This window comes from Elephantulus edwardii, unplaced genomic scaffold (assembly GCF_000299155.1).
Source record: "Elephantulus edwardii isolate Elephantulus edwardi_28Jun2011 unplaced genomic scaffold, EleEdw1.0 scaffold00057, whole genome shotgun sequence".
NCBI lineage: Eukaryota > Metazoa > Chordata > Mammalia > Macroscelidea > Macroscelididae > Elephantulus > Elephantulus edwardii.
The window spans coordinates 13,343,582-13,366,453 of NW_006399807.1; the positions used below are offsets into that span (position 1 = coordinate 13,343,582).

The window sequence follows — 22,872 nt, forward strand, 5'->3', positions numbered from 1 at the left end:
GAATTAAAGAGTCGAAGGGGCCTACACTTGTCTAGATTCCAGGATTGTTTTGGTTCCATTATTACAAAAGGGAGCTCTGGCGGCCTAGTGATTAAAAAATTGTGCTGTCAACTCTGAGGACACAGTCTGAACCCACCAGCTGATCCATGGAGAAAGAAGGATAGTCTCCTCTGGGTTGATTTATTGCAGCTGAAAACTTACTGGGTGGTCAACTACGAGTCACTTCTGACTCGAGGGTACATAACAGCAATAATACTACAAAACCAGGTTATAGGAAAATATATTTCAAGGATCATATAATCCAACAAAATCAGTCTGAGGATACCATACTCTTGGCTTAACCCTTTTTCATCCAAATCATCTTTTAAGTGGACAGAAAAACACTTAGCTTAAGCATCAGTACGTTTTATTCTGGAGAAAACATTTACACGATCTTAACTTCATTTTATGCTTGACTTGGTCATTTCAACCAGTGGTCTTTATTAGTCTTTTCTCTCACTGGATACAACTTGCTTACTAAAAATGAGACAGTGCAAATGAGACTTATGAAGCATAGGACATCCCTGAACCAGCAGCCCAGCACAGTTAATAATCCTCACCTCAGTAATTTCTGCTGCAGCAAACTTTGATGAAAACTGCATGACTGGTGAGAGACCATCCTTATTGGAAACCATCATTTCTGTCCTCAGTTCAGGTAAGATAAGAAAAGTAGCTGAAGGTTTAATTTCTGGGATCATATCAGCAAACCAGTCTAACTCAGGGTCTTGTACTGGCTTCTTTTTCACCTGAATGGTAAACTCCTCTCCTAACCCAAATTCTGATGGAACCTTAACCGGCCTTTCTTGTGATGACACTTGTGGTGGCTTGATGAGGTTTGGATCATCCCTGATTTGTACAAGGCTGGTCTTTGGGGACAGGCTTGGCTTCATGGGCCTTGACTCTTCAGTGAGTGGAAGCAAAGAAGGGACAGGCTCTTGTTCCTCTGAGGTAGCAAGTCTCTTGACAGCAATTCCACCTCCGGGGTTTACATTCGTATCTGAGGTGCTGGGCACAAAGTCATGCCAGGATTCTTCTTTAGCTGTGGAGGGGGGCTCGGCAGCTTCACAGGGCTCTTTAGGCCAGATCTGCATGCTGACAGTTTGGTTTTCAGACTCTTCAGGCTCATTCCAATCAGGCCACTCTTCAGACTTTTTAGAACTTGATGGGAAGCTTTCAGGGTCCACAGAAGTATTTTTTACATCTGAGATTCCATTCATAGCAAATTTAATAGGCTGAGAAAACAGGTCACCTGTGGAATTAAGTGCAATAATTATTGTAAAATGATGAGGAATGTTACCACTGAACATCCATGCATGATTCCCTGGCAAAGTATAACCATCGTCATAGAGGCAGGTAAATTGATTCATCTACTTAAAATTATAGCTCTGTGGAAACATGACAGTAACTGGAGCACCTACTTGTTTACCCAATATTCAGACTTTGTTTAGAGGACAAAGAACAAACACTAATATAAAATTGTGCTAAGGGCATTATTTTCCTCAAGATGTTAATCATGTACACACTAAAAAGTGTTTATAAATTTGCAATCCCAGCATTTCTTAGTTTTAAAGAGAATTCCTTAGGTGTAACCAAGGCAGTGGGAAACCTTGTACTAACTGCTACCATATTTCCTCAAACTTTAACCACTGAACTCTTCATGGCACACTGTCCAGTTCTCTAGCACTGTTACAGTTTTGAGGTATGATTTTGAAATTCAGCATAGCAATATCAAACCCCTGGTATAAAAACAGTATCAACAGGCCCTTACCTATTATGGGGGAGGGGGCGAAATACACATTCAAGTAGTCAAAGGAAACAAGATAAACCCAATGCTGACTACACAGTTGCATACGGTAAAACCTACAAAAGTTAGAACTTGTGTATGGCAGAAACTTATTGGAGAAAGAAAAGATATGTTCCACTAACAGATAACAACAAAAGTAGCACCCTATCACAGGCAGAAAGCTTGTGAGACCTGGAAAATAAGAGCATTGCTGTTGAGTTCTGGTTCTTACAGGTTTTACTGTATACTAAATCAGTTTCAAAATCCCCAGAGTTCTCTTAGCTTTCATAATTTATCACTCTTAAAGCATTCATGCAACAGAAAAGCTATATAAACTTAAATGTCTACCTTTCTGTAAAAGAGTATTGTAGTAATCTCGCTGTATGTGCTTCTTGGTGCTGATGGGCATGTTGCCAAAAAAGAAGCACTTAGGGAATATGCTAGAGGGGTTCTCCAGGACAGGCGAGATCTGACTGTGCTGGCTGCAGACGACGTGCATGGGAGAATCTGAAGGTGAATAAAAATCCCAGTGTGAAAGGGACGGTATACTGCTGCTTGATCCAAATGGCATGTTAAGTGAGAAATGATTAAGAGAAATGGATACAATTAACACATAAGAGCTGCAGAGAGAAAGCATCTTTTACTATTGGAAGCACAGCTATTACGGCATGGACTGCCTGTCTGGAATGTTTAAGCACGAGCTGAAGAGCCATGTGGTGGTGGTGGAACAGAAAGGACTCAAGTGTCAAGTGAGGGGTCAGGTGGGATCTAAAATTTTTTGGGATACCTGGCTACAGGCTTTACAAAAAAAATCTGATTTAAAGCCATACTAATTGCATTTTCATTCCTTATTAAGAATACAATTTTTTCAGAGAAACAACTCATTGCTGTCTATTGAGTCGAGTGTGACTTCCAGCTGACGCTCTAGGTTTCAGAGGCTCTAAATCACGGGTGAGATTTCCCATCTTCTCGCTCCCAGCAGGTGGTAGATGTGATCCTTGGGGCTGGCAGTGCATTTCCTTACACACTAGGCCACCAGAGTACCCTTTGCCCCATGGAACTCCCCAGTGGTTGGTGCCCCACGTTCTGTAGAAGAGGCTGCGTGTAGTAATGTCTGGACTGCAGCCAGGGCTCACCAGCTCCTTCCAGGAAGAGCTGAACTTAGCAAGTAAGTGGGATTACGCCTCTGACCAATCTTTTAAAAAAAAACAACCTTAAGAAAGATTCATCTGCTGCAACTATGGTGTCTTTTTTGGGTTTATAATTATGGTTATATGGTAATCCAGGTAGATGTAAACAAGTATCTAAAATGTCTATAATTCTAGCCAATAAATGAAACATGTTAGAAGTGGAAAGTTTTGCTAATTGAGCATGCAGAGCTACCCAAAGCCTTATCATAAAACTGTACTTGCCTTTCCCCACTGCTCTCCAAAATTCTGGTATATGAGAATACCTTTCTAATAGACTGTCTAGTGTAATTTGCTCATCTTCTGTCATAAACAGTGTGGAGCAAGCTACTCTTTTCCAACTCCTCGAGCCACACTGACATTTTCATTAACACGAAGAAAAAGAACTTTTTCAAAACTTCATGAAGCTGGGTTTGAACCTCCAGCCTTTTGGTTGGCTGTCAAATACTTAATCAAGGCTCCTTGCAGTACATAAAGAAACCAATATTCTAAGTCCTCTCACTAAGGAAAGTTCTTTTGTTGACCTAGAATTAGTTACCATGTAGGTAGCATCTAATATCATACTGAAAAGAAAGCTTTCTGAAGTTCCTTTAAAATTCTCTTGTCATCTAATTATAGAAAAACCTATCTGATAATTCTTTTCTACAAGTAACTGTTCTCTATACAACATCAATGAGAACTGAATTAGAGTTCCAGAGCTTTATAACAGGTCCTAGCCCTATTCAAAGTTACCCAACAATCCTTGACTTTTATAGCATCTAATAGGTTCGTACTGAAAATGAAGATTTCTTGACGTATTGAAACAACAGTTTTTTACCCAACAGGCTAACAAAACCCAAAGGCTTCAATGGCTCCTATTAATGAAAACATCGCTAATCTTTTTGGAGACTGGTTTTATCTATTTAATTTAAAATGTGCATATTAATTGGCCCAGCAAGTCTACTTCCAGGATTTTAGCAATTTTTATTCTAGCCAGTGTACTTAAAGATGCATGTATAAGGATGTCTGTATTTATAATGCCTTCCCCCAAATTTTTTAAATAGGAGCAGTAACCATCGATAAAGAAAACTGTTAAGTGGGTTGTTATTCTATGACATACTACATAATTATCAAAAAGAGCTAAATTCTGTGTTGTTGTTGATTGCCATCAAGTCAAGCACAACTTATAGTGAGCCTATGAACAAAAGACTTGAAGCTGGTAACAATCGTTTCTCGAAGTTCATAGTTTCCTGAGGCATTTGGTTTAGGAAATGGATGCCATTCAGATTCTATGTATTGACCTGAAAACAGGCTGCTGAGAAAGTAGCTACATGAAAAAGTAAATGTGTGTAATACTTATTTTAAAATGTTCTCATATGTATAAGCATACATCTTACATCGTCTTTTGAGTTTAAAGAATGATGTGAAAGAATTCTCACCAAACTATTAAAATTGGTTGCCCTCTACAAAGAGCTGAGAGAAGGATATTAACATTTTCCTTATACTTTCCATTTCAGTGAATATAACCCATTTGCACTATTTATAGAATCTTTTAAGAATTGTAACAGCAACACTTATAAATAAAAACTTGGAGCTTTTTGTCATTCTTACCTTCTGGGGAAAGGTCAGTAGTTTTAGTGAAGTTTGGAGCAGTACGTTTGAAGATCTTGGTTCTCTCTCCTCCCACAACTACCTCTGGTCCCAGCAGAGAGACCAGCACTGCCAGGCTATGGAGTGTGATGGCCACGATAGAATCGCTGGTGTCCCGCAGGCCCAGTAATACCTAGAGGGAAGCCGGTCATCAGTACAGGCAGCACACTGCCTATCTTTCTCCCTCTGTAAGCAAAGCTGTAGGCTGAACCACATTTTGCTTGCTCGGATGAATGTCTTTTTCTCACAATGTGCCACGGCTGATCCTATGCAGAGCAAGAGACCCTCCAGGCTGAGTCCAGTCAGTTCAGAGAATGTGACAGTGAATAAAATGAGTGTTTAAAGCTATCAGGTTTTGAGTTGTTTGTTACAAAGCTGTAGTCAACTGAAGCATCCATCTTTTCCTGTCTGTTAGATTGTGGACTCTTCAAAGCAGGAAGAGAAAGGCCCTTTGGTACGTCTACACCACCAGTCCCAATGCACAAAACCTGGCATAAAACTGAGTTGTAACAAATATTTCTAAATCTCATAGGAAAATTATGTGAAAGATCCCATTTGAGTGATAAAATCTTAAATAATCCTTGAGTGGGCAAATCCTTGGTGGCTGATAAACAGAACAGGAATAGGTTCAGGCTCTTCTAAATGCAATTTACACCACTACGAAATAGATATCTTAACTGTTTATGGTCATAAAGCGTTCTACAAATGATTTCTATTTATTTTTCAAAAGACTAAGACACAGAACTCCTTTCATGTGAGGACAAACACTGTTTAATTAATTACTGGTCTGCTTATATGAATGGGATGGAAATGCAGTTTGGAATTCAGCCCTTTCAGTCTAAAGGGCTTTAAACGAACTGCCGCCTCCAGGCCTCACACACTCCTCAGAATGCTTCCTGAGCTCCCAGCCCACTAGTGAGCCCTCCACCCCCTTCACCCGTGCCTGCCCTTGGAGGGCTCTGGCGCTGGCTCTGACCTGCGGCAAGATGACTTTCTTGAGCTGCTCCTGGGAGAAGTGCTCCACATATGCCTCAATGTGAGACAGCAGCACCATGCGTACGTGCTCCTCGTGAACCTCGAAGAGCTGCAGGAGCACGGGGATCACCCGGGACTGGAACAGGGCCAATGACAGCAAGCAGGGGGTTTCTCCCTGCACATTTTCTACCCGAGGAAATGGAACAGCCATGTTAGTGAAAGGAACACTACGCACACATCATAAATCAAGCTCAGAACTTTAAAACACTAGGTAGTCTACATTCTTAGTCCTCTTGCTCCCTAAGCAAAGTTCTTTTGTTGACCTAGAATTTTTCTGCTGACCTTCAATTACTTAAGAAGTATATTTTTTCCCCCCTTGTGAACTGTCAAATCAGATCTGACTAGTACAAGAGGAGACTGCCCTCCTTCTCCAGTGGAGCATCTGCTGGATTTGAACTACATGCCTTCGGGATTGCAGCACAGCTTCTTGCCACGAGGCCACCAGAGCTCCAAAAAGTACATTATTAAAGCTTGTATTTCAACAGATTCCTGAACTAATTAATATTTTTCATAAATTATGTTTAATCAGTGAAGAATTGGGTGTTAAATGCTACAATGAGCTCACGGTGCTGGACAGTACTCTCCGATAATCTATCTGGTAGTGATTATCAAACAGAGTCATCAGAATCATCTTGAGACCTTACAACACACAGGCACACACACACAAGTGATGCCCCAGCAGCTTGCATGCACTCGCTCGCTCCCTCTCAGATACACAACCCCCAGCTCTATAGGAACCAACCAACGGGTCAGAGCTGGAATGGCTCCTGGCTGACCCTAACATGCACCAGGGGATTCAGAGGCACATCCTCAGAGTGTTGACCTCATAGGAACAAACAAAACAGAAATCGGCTCTCAAAGGGGAATTTAAGGCATGAAGTCACTGGCTGGCTTGTGTGCTTTCACAAAGGTAGTTATTACTAAGATGATTTTAAGAGGAAAAACCCACAATACGAATGTAAATAAATGAAACTAATTATATAAGTTTTTCTTTAAAAAGTTACATAGATAAGAAAACTCACTTCTAGAGGTAATTTCCATCAAAATTCTGAACTTAATATATTAATGCTAGTGCTACAAAGTTTTACATTTCAAAATAACTTCACATGCTGGAGAAACTGAAGGCAAAGATGAAATAACAGCCAAGTGCTTTTCATTCTTTTTACTGAAACTAGAAAACAAGCAGATTACTTCTGGACAAACAAGAAGTATCCAGACATGAAGGGTTCACTGCAAATACAACATTTCTTTGAAGATGTACGCCTTTTCTTAAACTTCACATACAGTTCATATTCTAGTCCACAAGGTAGATTTTGGGTTTTTCTTCAAGAATTGCTTACTAGAGTGAGTCCATCTCATCCAGGAAAACACTCCATCTTTCTCTTTTGGGTTTGATACCCAGAGTTAAGCAAAGGTGTCACATCGGGAACCAATAACTACTTCCCCCGTTCAGAGCCAGACAGTTTACTAACTACACCATTTAGTAATCTCACTGTGCTTGAATACAGACAAGTGATTGGCAAACTCCTTAATTACAATAATATTTTAAGAAAAATTCACCTTTTTTGGGGCCAAGGAGATGAGGAAGAAAACTCTTAACTGCTACTGGTTCAGCAAACACCAGCTGATTAAGCAGAAGAGGCACCAACCTGGAGGCTATTAATTCCTCTGACAAGCAGCTGACTCGGTCCAGCAAAAATCTGAAGGGGAAGAAGGGAAATTGCTCATGACAATCAATTTACTTGAAAAAACAAACCCTCTTCCATTTCAGTCATACATTTTAAAATTTCACTAGAGATTGTGAACTGGGCTGTCCCAAAAAGTCAAGAAACATGCAGAAGGTATGCAAGGACAGGTTTGTCAAAACATGCAACCTATACCTATGAGGAAACGTTTCAGACAGCTGTCTTTCTCATCAATAAAAGTTACTTTTTCAAATAGAAAAGAAATAAAAATAGAATAAAAAGTTTCTATCATAAAAATAAAGATTATTAACTTCACTAAATAGTTTCATTTTTAAAAAAATATTTAAGAAAGAGATACAAACACCATTCTCACCTACCAACATGGTTAGGCCTTAAAGACCAAGTTATTATCCAAAACCTGGTGTTACATGAAAATGGATAATCTGATCAGAAAAGATGGTTTATATGGTAACTGCTAATCACAGTCCATCAATGTTGATACATGACTTTAACCATCACTTTCACCTCACATCTCAGCATTTGTTACTGCTAATTGTACATTTTTTGGTTTTTTTTTTTTAACTAATGTAATGAGATGGCTGATAAAAGGGGGGGGGGACTGTTATGTATATATGTGTATTAAAGTCCTTAAGAAGTACACAGGTAGTGAGTGGGGAGTAATTTTACAATCACCCTTGGCAGATAATCTTTGCCTCCTCCATACAGAAAATAGGTCACATCACATGCACGCTTCTCTGGGTCTATGTCCATCCTCCTTCCCAGCTACCAAGAATAAGGGACATCGGCTTATTTAATGCCCTCACCTAGGCACTGCCCTAACATTCCTGTCTTCCAAGATGTAGTACGGCCTCCAATGTGACTGCAGCTTCCCTGTTCCCTGTACTCACAAGCATCTTTCCCTTAGTCTAGAAGCATGTTCTGTCATCCTTAAAAAAGTCCTCTCTGGAAACTCATTCTGCTGCATGGTAAGGTGATCGGGGAGACCCTCCAAAACCTTAAGGAGTTACCCATATGGGCACAGAGTCCCCCTCTGTGCAAGGGAAAACAGGTGCTAAACAACAGAGGCCTGATTCCACTCTCCCTCCACAAGTCCCCTCAGTACAGAACTGCCTAAACTGGCAGCACGGTCCCTCCATACTTCATTTGATGGCTCCTACTAAATTGGATTGAGATTTGTGACTTTTCACCTCTATTAAGATCATCCCTCCACCCTCCTCACTATGAACTACTAAGAAATTGCCTGTAGCTTCCTACCCACTCACCCTAATCCAAACAACACTTCCCAAGAGGTTGTCAGAGACAAACCACATGAACCAGGAAAAAAGCAGGTCTGCTATGTGGGTTAGTGTTTGTCTATGGGATTCACAGGTCCAGGTCATATGCAGGTACAAGACAGAGGAAAGAAAGTTTGTTAGGAAACCCTTTGCTTTGGATATGTGATTAGGTATTATTGTCATGACAGGAGTCCAGAACAAAGGCTGCATAGTGAAGTAGACTTGGGAGGAGGGATTGTATAACAATGCAAGAATTTTACTTTTCAAAGAGAAGAGTGAATTGGGGGAGGGGTGGGGAGGGAGAAAAGTGTAGCAGTGAATAAACAGAAATCCAAAGTCTGTAAATTTTCATTAAAATTAATAAAAAAAAGAATAAAAATATTTCAAGACCTTTAGAGGGTCAAGAAACAAATCTATTTGAATGCCTCCATTTAATTTGACATAATAATATAAGAAAATTCAATAAAATTTCCTTTATCCCCCCTAAAAAAAATCTTTTGCATCCCCCAAAGAGGTCACACATGCCATAGACTGAACGGCGATCCTTAAGTTATGTCCGAGCCCTAACTCTTGTACTAGAGACTGTTACCTTGTTTAGAAATAGTCTTTCTTTGAAGATGTCATCAATTAAGTTAAAAAGGTCATAAAAGTAGCATAGATACTAATGCTGTGCGACTGGTGTCTTAGACAAGAGTAAAGATGCAGCTACTCACAGGGAGAAATAATGTGTGTAGACACATCTAACAGCAAGGGAATGCTGTCAGGGATAGGCAGCCGCTGCTAGAAGCAAGAGGAGGCCACAGAACCATTTCTTCCATGAAAGCCCTCGAAGTAATCAACACAAATAAGGCCCTGAGTGGAACTCTAGCCTCCAGAACTGTGAGACAATAATACATTTCTGTTTGTTAGTTTAAAATGGGGGAAAAAAATCCCCAAAACCTCTTTCAACTCCATTTTCTGTGCCGTTGAATTGACTCATAGCGACCCTATGCACGACAGCTCTGAAGCCTGCCCTGTCCTGAGCCAGTCTCAGGGTCCCTGACACACCCACTTCCATTACCGCAGGTATTGTGTCAATCTATCTCATCCGGGGTCTTCCTCTCCTGCGCTGTCCCACCACCCTTCCAAGCTGCTATAGTAAATGTAGGGAAAACCCTCTCCCTAAATTTTTCAGGAAGAGGTTTTTCTGCGTCTCCTTTCTCACCTTCCATTCCCTGATCGACCCACTGCTGTCTGACTTACTGTTGAACCTACTTCTGCTAAGAGAAGGTCACTGCGGTTTTCCTGACGGCTCCGACCTTCCCATCACTCGCAGTTCCTAGGAGAGTAACATAACACAGCCTTCCTGTCTGACTCTGACAGCTCTGACACCGTTTCCCATCTCACCCACCACACACACCTTCCCCAGTCACGCCATCACAAGCCTGCATGCCCCAGGGCTCCAACTTGGATGTCCCTTCTATGCCACTCACTTTCTCAACACAGAAGTCAGCATTTCCCTTGCATTTTCTAGCATGATAATCGCTAAGACACGTCAATTCTACCTTACATCAGTAGCTTCATACCTTACATCAGTGGCTTCAGCTACATTTAAACAATCAGCGCTGAGGCCCCACATCTACTGCCTGGATTCCTACAGCGTAAGAACCAACCCAAGTCCTGTGTGTCTCAAGCCCATCCCCTCACAGAAAGCACAGCAGTCTCTACAAGGACAATCTGACAAACTCACAGCTACCTTTGCCCCTGCCATGGCTCCAGCACCTAAAGCTGTTTAGTGTGTCAGTGCTCTTCACCACCACATGTAAGATGCTCACCTCTCACGCCTCAACACTCTGGTTTTAGAATCTGCAGAACTGCTTGCTGTTCCCCCTCACAAGCATGGTACCTCTATTAATGTGTCATCATCTACTGCACCCACACACACTCGCTTTCCTCTGCCATTTCCTCCTCATGCTGTGCACACACGGGCCCACTGCACCCATCCACTAATCAACCTATGCTGCTGTGTACTATGCAGCTGGTGAGTTTGAACTGTGTTTCTTTGAGTTCACAGTGCAACTCTTTACCACTAAGCCACCAGGACTCCCTACTCAACGTGTCACTGTTGTTGTATACCACTGAGTTAGAACTAACCCACAGCGGACCCTCCAGCAAGGTTTTAGAGGCAGTAAATTGCACAGGAGAAGACTGACCATCTTTTTTTCCACAGAGCACAAGGTGGATTCAAACTGTGTACCTTCGAGTTGGCAGCATAATTTCTTACCACTAAGCCTCCAGACAGTAATATCAGTCTGCATGTATGCCCTTTACCAGGGTTAGCTGGCCAAGGGCTAGTGAAAACCCTGACATTCAGGAAATGGCCAATTAACTATTAAGCCAATTGTCTGACTACTCTTTTCTAGATAGCGTACTTGATTAAACCACAACGAAATTCACTACTGCTGAGTCAATCGGAACTCACAGTAACTCTCCCAGTTTCTGAAGCTGTAGAGCTTTATGTAGACTGTGTGCCTTTGTCCTGCAGAGCAGGTGGTGATAGTGAACCACCAGCCTTCAGTTTAGCTGCACACTATGGCACCAGAGCTCCCTGCATGGTTAAATTGTCTTAATTCAAGTAACTAAATTTAATGTTCAAACTTACTTGAAAAATTCCGTTTTTTCCTCTTCGCTCTTCAATGTTAAACTTTTCAAGAAATTCACAATTTCTAGAAAATCATTTCTAAATGTTAAAGAAAAACCAAAATGCAGGGCAGCACGTTAGATAAGGTATATTAAATACTGAAACCATAACCACAGACCACATCATCATTTTCAACAAAGACATTTTCTCCTACTTCATTTAAAGAATCTTTCAAAAGTAAACTGATTTATGCTAAATGCTATGGAGGGGTCACCAGGTCAATTCCAACTCGGGAGTGACTGCAGGACAGACCAGCACTGCCTCATAGGGTGTCTGAGGCTGCACACCTTTAAGGGAATGGCTGACGGTCTTCCCTTATGTGGCTTCAAACCACAGACCCTCTGGTTAGCAGCTGAACACTTTAATCACTGTGAACCAGAGCTCCCTGAATAAGGACACAGAGAATCTAACATTTAATAATGCAAAAAGGAGTATAAAAAAGGGATCTGCGGAGATGATACCAGTTTCTGAGCACACAGAGGCTAGCATACTTCATTGTCTTAATAAGCATCATATCCATTCAGCTTTAGTTATAACAGAGGAGGCTATGTGGACTATCCTGGGAAAAACGGCATGGTTACCATTACAAAACGGCTGATGCTTGAGTCTCCTTGAATGAAGGAAAGAGAATTAAAGGAGGTGAGGGGAAAGAACTTCTTACACAAATCACAGGAATTTGCTCATTTTTCTTGGTTGTAAGAAGCAGGGAGATAAAATTTGAGAGATGTGACCAGGCAAGGGCTCACCACACATGGCGTAGAAGCGCTGCCCCAGCCAGCTTGGCAGGCCTGCCCCTCCTCGCCCAACATGCCCAGTTTGCACAGCTGATCACCTGGGTCTCTGCCCCTTACGTCCACACCTATTTCCCTCTGACTCAAGAGCACATTCACGGAAGGCCTCAGCAAAGGGCGCTGCGGTGGGGCCAGTCAATGCTCAGCGGCCTCGGTACGGGAGGCTGGCCCTAGATCCTGCTCATCTCTGACTGGATTTCCTCCTCAGAAGTTACTAATAAGCGAGCTCTGGTGGCCTAGTGGCAAGAAGCTGCAACTGCAAGTTCAGAGGTGCACAGTTCAAATCCACCAGATGCTCTGCTCGAGAAGGAGGAACAATGTCCTCCTGTACCAGTCAGATCTGATTTGACGGTACACACAAAAAATAATGAAAAAAAAAATTAAAAAAGAAGTTACTAACAGGTTCAGGGAGCAGGGTGTATTTAGTTTGCCTCTCTTCTCTCTTTTTAAAAGACAATTCTTAGTGAAGAACTCTTACTACAAACAATAAGAGAAATCTATTTACCACAATGAGTGATTCTTTTATGAGACTTTGTGTCAAGGTAAATAAAGTATTTACAATGAAGTATATGAAAGGACATATATTGGTTTAATGACCTTATAAAGATCAGAAAGGTTTTGAACAGTTTTCCTAAAATATAAACACCAGTAACTACACTTTAGAGATGACACCAGCTTTCCCTTCACTGGGGTTCTGCCTAGCTCTCCTACTGCAAACACACGAGGATTTTCAGTTTCAAAACTAAATAAGGCTGACTTTGCTACTACAAGTAAAGGATATGGAACTAATGTGTATAAGCTCTGTAGTCATGGAAATAAAAATTGAAGGACAAAGAATTAAAATTCACCTTGAGAGAGATTCAAAAACATGTATGAATCGTTAACTGTCACAATGGCAAGTTCTGTGATTTTTCATCATGAACTGCTAGTAAAAACATAAAACAATCTTCTGCCTGACGAATAAAGAATTGATCTCCCTTGATAGGAACAAACTCAATAATAACAAACTCATATCAATAAAACAATGGCAACAGAAAGATGAGACAGCATTTCATAATTTTCTCTATTAATTTAAACTTCTAAATCCCTGGACACAACTATGCCTCTTTGCTATCAGAAGCTTTAATGAATCTGGCTGCAGTTTCTATACTTACTCTCCATAATAATGAAGGATTTTAAAATTTCCTATCTGTGACAGGCATGAGAAGTAGCCTCATTTCCCCCACTAAGTAAATGTATTTCCTCTGGAGCTGATTCAATCTTTCCAAATAATCACTAACAGCAAGAGACGGCATCATCTGGTCCTCCAAAGCCCACCGTGGGACACCAGCAGCAGTGGGCAGCTGCCGTGTGACATACAGACCCCTCACCTGAAGAAGTCATGGGACAGTAAGGTGCAGAGCGCTGGCCGACAGTGTGGAATGGGATTGAGCAAAGTTGAGTGCAAAGTCTGTTGAAAGCTGGAGAGAACATCCGCTGAAACTGAAATCCAGAGCTACAGTTAGTTTCCAATGCCTTCTCCCTCTTTTCAGACCTTTATAGCTGAAGGCTGATGAGAGCAAAAACCAACCTGTAAAAACCCAAACAAACAAAGCCCTGGCTGTTGCTAAACAGCTTCCTACCTGCCTTAAGCCAAACTCCTTGGCAAGTATTGAAAGTTGTCCCTCCAGCATGCCACCCCATCCGCCCTCTCATTTCCTGGTTGTCAATGTAACTCAACTAAGGGCCAGGGAGGACTGCATGTGAATGTGGGAGTCTTTCTTTAGCCAACTCCTCATCTGAACCACACAACACACAGTTATTTGAGGAACTACAATTTCAGTTCCTCAAGGATGGTGCTTAATTGCATCATCAGCTGCTCAGGAGAGGAGTTCCTTCCTGACACAAGTGGGTGCCCTAGGGTCTTAGGTTTCCCACTTGTGTATTCAGACTGTGACAATTTAGAGCCCACAGCCCGATGGTGCTGGTGACATCAGAAAACTGTACAAGCTTGGGAGGAGAAGCTGTACTAGAAGCTCTAGGGCATCCACAGTTTTAATGATGTAAGATGAAGGCCAGTTAGAGCAGTTACACCAGTACATGTAATAGGTACAAAATTAGAGTGGTTGAAGGGGATAAAATGGGTTGCAAAGCATGCGATTTGAGAGCATGAAAGAAGAAGAAAACAGCTTTAGCAGCTTGGGCTTTAAGGGGCAAGGAAAAAAGTATCATGCAAACTATGTCAAGAAAAAAAAATCCTAAGACCTTTGAAAGAATAGAGAAAGCACTATTTAGAAATTAATAGTAGCTTTGACTCTTACTCTGTATTTTAGATTACAGCATACAAATCAATTACAGCATTAGCACCTATATATTAACTGGCTCAAAAAATAAGGCAGAGTCTCTGTACCATGAATACCAACATTGATTAAGAAATAATCACACCACGGTGGTTCTTGGGTAAAATTATTTTAACTGTGTAAATTAAGGCTCCACTGAAGTTTCTTTTCTTGTTGGTGTTAAGGTCTGGCCTACATGAGATGCTAGGACTTTTGTAGGACCAGAGAGTGCAAACCTTTCCCTTCTACTTAACACAGAGCACGCTGGATTTCCCTACTCAATCTAGGGATGTGGTGTGTGACTCCAACTCACCCTGATCACTTAAGACTGTGAGCAAACTTTCCACCAATGTTCCAAAGGAATAGGCATCCCGGGCATGTCCATGGGACTCTGGCAGAGCTGTGAATTCTGGAGACTAAAAGCAGTAAAGACCATTAACACCTGGGGATCTGTCTTACACATCATGTCCAATTTTCTCTGAAGCACTTCTTTCTGCATTTACATATTTTAAACTCAAAAGTAGGTACACATTAACCTGTTGGCTCTGACTTAATGACATTTGTGAAATCTAAAAATACCAAACAGTGCAAAAGAAAAAGGGGGGGAAGAAGTCAGAGTATGAAATGTGACTCTGGCTTTCAATAATATTTTGACTGAACTGAGAATTAAATGGCATAAGAGGAGACTGCCCATCTTTCTCCCATGGAGCTGGTGGTGGTTTCGAACCACCAGAGAAACTGCCTTTGGGTTAGCAGCAGAACTCCCTAAGGACTATGCCAGAGTTCGCCACAATTAAATGATACTTAAGATTTTCAATATATTTCCTGTTTTGTTTTGTTTTCCCCAAGAATGGTAATTGGGACTCCTCTCTCTCTCTGTATAATATTTAACTGTGATTAGTAGGCGTTATCAAATTGGCTAACGCTCATAGTGACCCTATCAACAAAAGAGCAAAACTTTGCCCTGTCCTGTGTCATCCACACAATCTCCGCCACGGTTGGCTTCTTTATTCAAGTCTCAGGTTTACACTGAAGTATTTAGCTGAATTTGTATAACCTGTGAAGCACATGAAGTATGTCTTTGAAATTAGATGCATATTTATAGCATCTAACTAAGAGCATCTGCTTTACCAAAGATAATTATTGTAAAGATAATCTTTATAAGCATCATAATATTAGTCATCCTACGAATTCTGGAATCCTAATCAATGTCGGAGATGGGCAGACAAATGAGTAAAGCACAGTAAATGACTTCTAACTATATGACATCAGCAAGGAAAGCAAAAAGACTTGACTTAAAATGGGTATGCCCCACCTCTCGATGCATCCTGGGTTCTAACTTAAAACAATGTAATAAATGTCCCCATGACCAAAAATTTTATGTTGAATGTCAGAAAAAAGATGGTCACAAAATAAACCTCAGAATCTGTTAAGGTCAGAAGAATTATGGGGCATGTGAAACTGAGTGATGAAAGGAGTAGTCAGAGGCAAGGTACTTTAGGTCTCATGCTTAGTTGTGGACTTAAGACCATTCCATCTGAAATATATCCTCTTACCATCTCTTCAGGAGGAATGGATGCCGGGTCTCTTACTGACTGAATACTCCTCAGAAACTAGACAGAGAAATAAATTATGAAAATAAGTCATACATGTGTTTGCTGAACCAACCTTTTAAAACAAATCACAAAAGCAATGCAGTGGAAAAGAGTATCTATAAAACCTTCAAAACAATGCTCTGCAGCAAATATACAAATTTTAAATTTCCCTAATTAAAAATGGAAATGTAGCACAAAGCTTAGTAGAAAACAAATATCAGTTTATTTCCTCTCTCCTTTAGCTAGCTGAAGAGACAACTCAGCTGTCCACAGCCTTCTCAATGAAAATCAGAAATAAAATCTTTTTATCCTACATAGCTGTTAAAAAACACGAGGCTTTCATATAAAGAAACTAGCATTAATTTTCTTGCACTGAATTAAGTCAATCATAAAGCTTACTAACAGATGAGATATAAAAATTGAGACTTCATGAGGTAAGGAACAGAACAGGAAAAACATCCACACAAGAAGAAAATTATTTTATTCTTAAAAAGTTATTTTTGCAGCCTTTTTATGTTCACACATCACTGAGGGCACTGGGAACACAAAATAAATGCAAAAAAGCTCCCTGCTGCAATCTCAAAGGCACAAGATTCAAATCCACCAGCTGCTCTGTGGAGAAGAATGGGCACTCTCCTCCTGTGTGATTAAATGCCTCTGAAAATTTTCTGCAGGGTCAGCGATGAGTTAAGTTCTAACTCAACAGAACATAAGAACAACAACTGGGGAAGAAAGACATTCTAGCTAGTAGCAGAATGGCATAAAAAGAAAGAGAACACACGATGTTCTCAAACAGCTGAGGACATAGTTAGGCTGCATAGAACAAGAGGTAGCTTGAGTGTAGAACTGTGAGCTGTAAATGAAGCTGAAAGTAAAGTAGGGTATGGATTGTAAAGGGTCTGATATGCCATGGCTAGGTATTTTGAATATAGCCCCATATAAATGGTTAGATGCTAAGCTCTGTTATAGTAAAGGTAATTTCAAAAGAAAATGATCAACAGGTCTTAAATTAATCAAGATTTGAACTGAACAAGAAGCCATAATGGTGCAAATCAGATCAAGTCCACATTAAAAGTAGAAGCCACAGGCTAGAGATTAAAGGAAATGAAGGCAGGGCCACACCACAGCAATTATGATGGGAGTTTTGGGTTTGTTGTTGTTAGTTTGGTTTTGTTTTCAAGAGTAAGTCTAATAGCAACATGCAAAATGACAAAAAGAAACAGAACAGAGAAAATAAGCTTCTTAAAACAGGAAGGGAAACATGTTAATATTTGTTGGATAAAATTCTAAAAGGGAGCAACATGCAATCCATTTAGGAGTTAAGAGCCACAGGTCTTAATTCCAGCTGTTCTGACATAAAGTATGACTCTGGGAAACATTTCTTGAGTATCTCATATGTACCAGGCACTATTCCATGTAGAAAAGTAAAAGTAAATGTAAACAGAAGTCATCCCACACCCAAGGAGTACAACTGTTGGTATATACATAAAGGTATACTACTCCATATGTTACGTTATTGTTGTGGACCATCACATTAGAACTGACCCATTGCCAACCCTTCAGCAAATTTTCAGAGTCCATAAATCTCATGGGAGGAGACTGACCATTTGGGAGATTCAAACCGTGCACCTTTGTGTTGACATCACAATTAATTACCATGAAGCTACCAGAGCTATTACATTAAGCAGAATGACAGTATTAAGTACAGGGTATTGAAAATAGAGAAAGGAGGTCTTTCATTAGGATAAAGTAAAAAAAAAAATTCTCCTCAACTCTTTCACCTTCAGGTTCCTTACCTATAAAATGAGGAAAAGGGAATTAATGACTCCTAATGTGAGCAAACCCCTGGAAACGTGCTGGAGGTCAGTTATAGGTTGGTTCCAACTCGATGGCACACAACAACACCACCAACACTGTGAGGAATTTAAATTCTGCAATGCTACAGTTATAGGCACAGGTTGTTAGCACAGGGTTCAGATCATAGGGTCGCTAATGAGTCGTATTTGACTTGAACAACAATGTGAGTAAAAGGTGGCTTAATGGTAAGGAACTGAGCTGCCAGTGCAAAGGGAAGCAGTTTGAATCCACTTGCCACTTCAAAGAAAAAACATGGGCCATCAACTCTCGTGCAATTCACCACCTCTGAAAAGCTGCTGGAGGGTCAGCTATGGGTCAGTTCTGACTTGACAGTACACAACACCACCACAGCTGTAGGGGAGATCTGGTGGCCTAGAGGTAATAAGCTGCACTGTAATCTCAAAGGCATGTGGTTCATGTCATTAAGTTGCTCTGTGCGAGAAGGATGAGCAATACCCTCCCACTTGATTTACTGCCTTTGAAAACCTGCTGTACAGTCAGCTATGAGTTGGTTCTGACTCAAAGGCAAATAACAACAAATAGCTATGTGGCATAAAATTCTGCAATACAAAAATATGAGCATTCAAATAAAAGTCAAGTGTCCAAAGAAGAACCGTAGGTAGGTTCACAGGCAGGAACGACATGCTATTAGGAAGGTGATCGATCAATCGCTGAAGAACAAGAGGGCCCACCGCCCAGCTCACCTCTGGTGTGGCCTCAGGAGCTTTACACACTGTTTCCATGCCGCCCAGCCTCCAATGCCCGTCCTCACTCACAAACACAGACGACAAGCACACATTGTTGTGTGTCAGCCTTCCCTGGGGAAAAAGAGCAAGAAGGAGATTGCTACTCTAGTGTTTTGGAGTGGAAGTTTTAAAAAAATACATTAATCATGGGGGGAAAAGAATTATGAATAGCTTTCCCACTTTGTGGCATAATAAATGCAATAGGATTTTAATGAAAGACAAACTGCATGAGCCAGCTTAAGCATTATTAGGTTAGAACAAAGGAAAAATGCAGGGGAAAAGCTTGTGTGCATTATTTCCCCCTACCTGGTGAGGCAAGTTAATAAAGACATGAAAACAATTACACAGATAAAATCCAAATCCCATTTTTAAAGGGCTCAGGAGATATAAGTATCCTTAAACATAAATGCACAAGTGTTTCAGCCTAGACTGCTTGCTACTCACTGCCTTTACAGACAAACTTTATCTTTGTTCCTGGAAGTTACTTTATTAATTTTTCTCCTCTAAATGCTTTCTAACCTACATTCTATCATGAACCCAAGATCCAACTTTACCTGAAATCTTGTCAGTAGAGTTAAAAAAAAATTCTGTGTGAAGAAGAGGAAAATGGAATGATAAGGACCACCAGAAATATCCCTCAGACCACAGAAGAGCCAATTTAAAAATTACAAAAACAGTACAGTCAAATAAGTAAAAAGGAAGAAAAGACTGAACACAGGGTTCAATAAATTAATTAAGTAGGTAGGCTGTTTTCCAAAACTGGTATCATTCCAGTTGGGAAAAAGGAGTAATTCAATATCCTACCCATTAGAAAAAATATGTAAAACAAATACATATATGTTTTTATATATGTGAAAGGAAGATTAAGAGTATGTAAGGAATGCTCCATTTCAAGAAAAATAAAGGTGTAACAGATACATGAGTGTTTACTTTATATGGACACAAAACAGCTCTGGAAAATATATTTAACTCTGGATTCTGGAAAGAACCAGGGCATTGGATTCAAGGTGGAAGCAGATTGCCTTTTCCCTGTATGCACTTCTGTACATTTCTACCATGGGACTGTATGCGTGTACTCTGTCCAACAGAGAAAATCCTCCCATCCAACAAGCATTCCTAATTTTTGTTATAACTTAGTCAGTAGCCTCATTCTTCATGGATTCCACATCTGCACAGTCACCTACTTTCTGACATCTGTTTGTAACTCCAAAATCAAGATTCCTTCTGCTTCTGCAGTCATTGCAGAAATTTTGAGCTGTCTAATGAGCATGTTCCCAGCTAAGGCTGAACACTTCTGGTTTGACAGTCGTTAATTCAGTGTAGACAGTGACTTCAGAAAACACACCACCACAAGTCATGAGAACTGACTGTACTTTTCACGGACCATAAATTCAAACTGACATTTTAAGAGTCCTTTTTCATTACTAGAAACACATTAAAATGACTCAAGGGAAATAATTTTTTTTTAATCTATGACCAGTTTGTTTTAATCTGAGGAGTCACCTTAACAGTTCTGAATTAAAATATCATTAAAAAACAGTAACTCAATGACATTGTCAAAACAGAACAGAGGTAACAAAAAACTTTTAATCATGACTATCATCAGAGAGCAAGAGTGACTGAACAGCGTGTTAGGGTCTGTTTCTCAGTTAGCTTAATCTACTCGAAAAGGAAGAGTTACGTATGAGCTCTGCCTATACCTAAGAAATTTTCATTTCTTGATAAAAATTTAACATATGAAAACTTAAGTCTGCAGTGGTAATGAGGTTAAATCTTTATCTCTAACATAGTAACAAATGCCAGCTAGAGCAAATTTTAGAAAAAGACTTACCCAATAATAGAGGTGGACTTCATTAAGTTAATGTTCCATAAATAATTGGTCAGGAACAGAGAACCAGGTACTTATTCCAAAAATCATCTGTCTGTAGCACTTTTGTGTTTTATGTGTCATCTTCTCTTGGGAAACTTTATAATAGCAATAGTAATCTACAAGGTCTACACAGGGCATAAGTGATAAGTACTACCCTAAATATCATCTGTTGTGGTCTATATGGAAGGCCATGAGGCAGAAGAGGACGGTTACTCACTCTGTCATGAAGGAAGATAAGAGCCAGCAATACGTCATAGATCCCAGCAGAGATCTCTGCAGCAGACAATGTTTTCAAAACTACTTCCAGAGGTTGCACTCGCTCAGTGACAAGATGAATGCCATCTGCTTCCACAGTACAAGATAAAAATCTTAGCAAGCAAGGGTGGCGAAGTGTCTTCAAGTGCTTCAAAATTACAAACAGAAGAGAAGGCGAAATCAATGACTGGAAATCAGATTAATCACAGTGTCATCTACACATCCCAGTAAAAGACAGAAAATTAATAGTTGTATTCTAATAATTGTATTCCTACGCCCCTACTTCCTCAATCACCCACATTTAAAATTAGCCTCTGAAAATCTGGTGGAAGGTCAGCTATGTATTTGTTCTGACTCAATAGCACCTAATAACAACAGGTAACTACAGAGATTTCTAGTTTCACAATGGCAGAGTATGCCCAGATTTCGTAAAGATTATAGCTATAAATTCTGAATTAATTTTTTTTTTACTTTTTTTTAATTTCAATGAACATCTACAGAGATTTTGGACTTCCATTCATTCATTGTTGCACTTTTCTCCCCACCCACCCCACCCCCACCCCCAGTTCGCTCCTCTCCTTGAAAAGCAAAAGAAAAACTCCTTCATTGGTACACAATCCCCCCGCATACCCCCAGCCCAACCCCACCCCGAGTATACTCCACTCTGCAACCCTCATTCCGGACTCTTATGATAATCATAATGCCCTAAAATATATTACTTTTAAACTATTCTCTCCCTCGTCGGCTTCAACGCAGTAAACATAATTTATCCAGTTTTTCTCAGTCTTACCCCGACCCTAACGTCAGCCTCATTCTACAACAGTGGCACCATATAGTATTTGTCCTTTTGTGACTGAGATATTTCACTCAGCATAATGTCCTCCAGGGTCACCCATTTTGAATAATATTGCATGAGTTCCTTGTTTTTCAATGCAGCGTAGTAAATTCTGAATTAAATATTTTTAAAAAACCCCAACAAACTGCACAATAATTGAAGATTCTGAAAAGTAAACAAAATCATGAAAATTATGGCAAAAGGTCAAAACCTGGGAGAAGTGACATTTATGGGAGTAAGGTTTCTGATTTGGAGATTTTTTCCACCTCATGTCTATGCCCTGAAGATAGGTCTTAGTTGTGTTACCCATGTAAGCTAAAAGAGAAACACTGTCATCTTTCTAGCCAGTCACTGGGACGAACTGGAACAAAATGAGGTATGAAGAAGATATTCTGGAGGGAATAAAGCTGTCCAAGGAGATTCCCTAATTCCCAGGTAATTCTCAGACTCATCTCTGAGCCAACCACACACAGAATAGGTATAAATGATGCACACCCATGTTTACTGCTGCTTTGTTCACAATAGCAAAGAACTGGAAACAACCCAGGTGCCCTTCAACAAACGAATGGATAGAGAAGCTGTGGTATATTCACACAATGGAATACTAGGCTGCACCGAAAAACAAGGAACCTATGAACTATTAAACAAAATGGGTGACCCTGGAGGACATTATGCTGAGTGAAATATCTCAGTCACAAAGGACAAATATACTGCACAGTGCCGCTGCTGTAAAATGGGACTGACATTGGGGTTGGGGGGAACCTAAGAAAAGAGGGGATAAATAATGTGTACTGCATTGAAACAGATGAAGGAGAGAATTGTTTAAAAGGAATATATGATTAGGTATTATTTTCATGACTAGATTCTAGAAAAAGAAATGTATAGTAAAGTGGACTGTAGACTTGGTGGGGAGGGGACTGTATAACAATGAAAGAATTTTTTTTTTCTTTTCAAAGAGAAAAGTCAACGGGGTGTGGGCAGGGAGGAAAATGTGCAACAATGAATGAGTGGGGAAAAATTAAATAGGAAAAATATGCTGTAAAATATATATATGTTGCATTAAAAATTATACTTTTTTACAGCAGTGGCACCATGCAGTATTTGTCCTTTTGCGACTGAGATATTTCACTCAGCATAATGTCCTCCAGGCTCACCCATTTTGAATAATATTGAACGAGTTCCTTGTTTTTCAATGCAGCATAGTATTCCATTGTGTGAATATACCACAGCTTAGAGAAGTGCAGCCATGAATGAATGGAAATCCAAATTCTC

The 22,872-nt window shown here is 40.2% G+C and overlaps 1 protein-coding gene across 1 annotated transcript in view; it reads right to left on the bottom strand.

The window, feature by feature from the left end:
* The window catches only part of SCYL3 (SCY1-like 3 (S. cerevisiae)), a 47,414-nt gene that overhangs the window by 103 nt on the left and 24,439 nt on the right, over positions 1–22,872 (bottom strand). The window contains exons 3-13 of the mRNA XM_006887459.1: positions 20,728–20,913; positions 18,599–18,712; positions 15,999–16,055; positions 14,756–14,858; positions 13,495–13,606; positions 11,295–11,372; positions 7,234–7,373; positions 5,615–5,799; positions 4,600–4,771; positions 2,171–2,329; positions 600–1,288 (exon numbers count right to left, since the gene is read on the bottom strand). Coding sequence (XP_006887521.1) covers positions 600–1,288; positions 2,171–2,329; positions 4,600–4,771; positions 5,615–5,799; positions 7,234–7,373; positions 11,295–11,372; positions 13,495–13,606; positions 14,756–14,858; positions 15,999–16,055; positions 18,599–18,712; positions 20,728–20,913 — 1,995 coding nt within the window. The remainder of the gene's footprint in view (positions 1–599; positions 1,289–2,170; positions 2,330–4,599; positions 4,772–5,614; positions 5,800–7,233; positions 7,374–11,294; positions 11,373–13,494; positions 13,607–14,755; positions 14,859–15,998; positions 16,056–18,598; positions 18,713–20,727; positions 20,914–22,872) is intronic.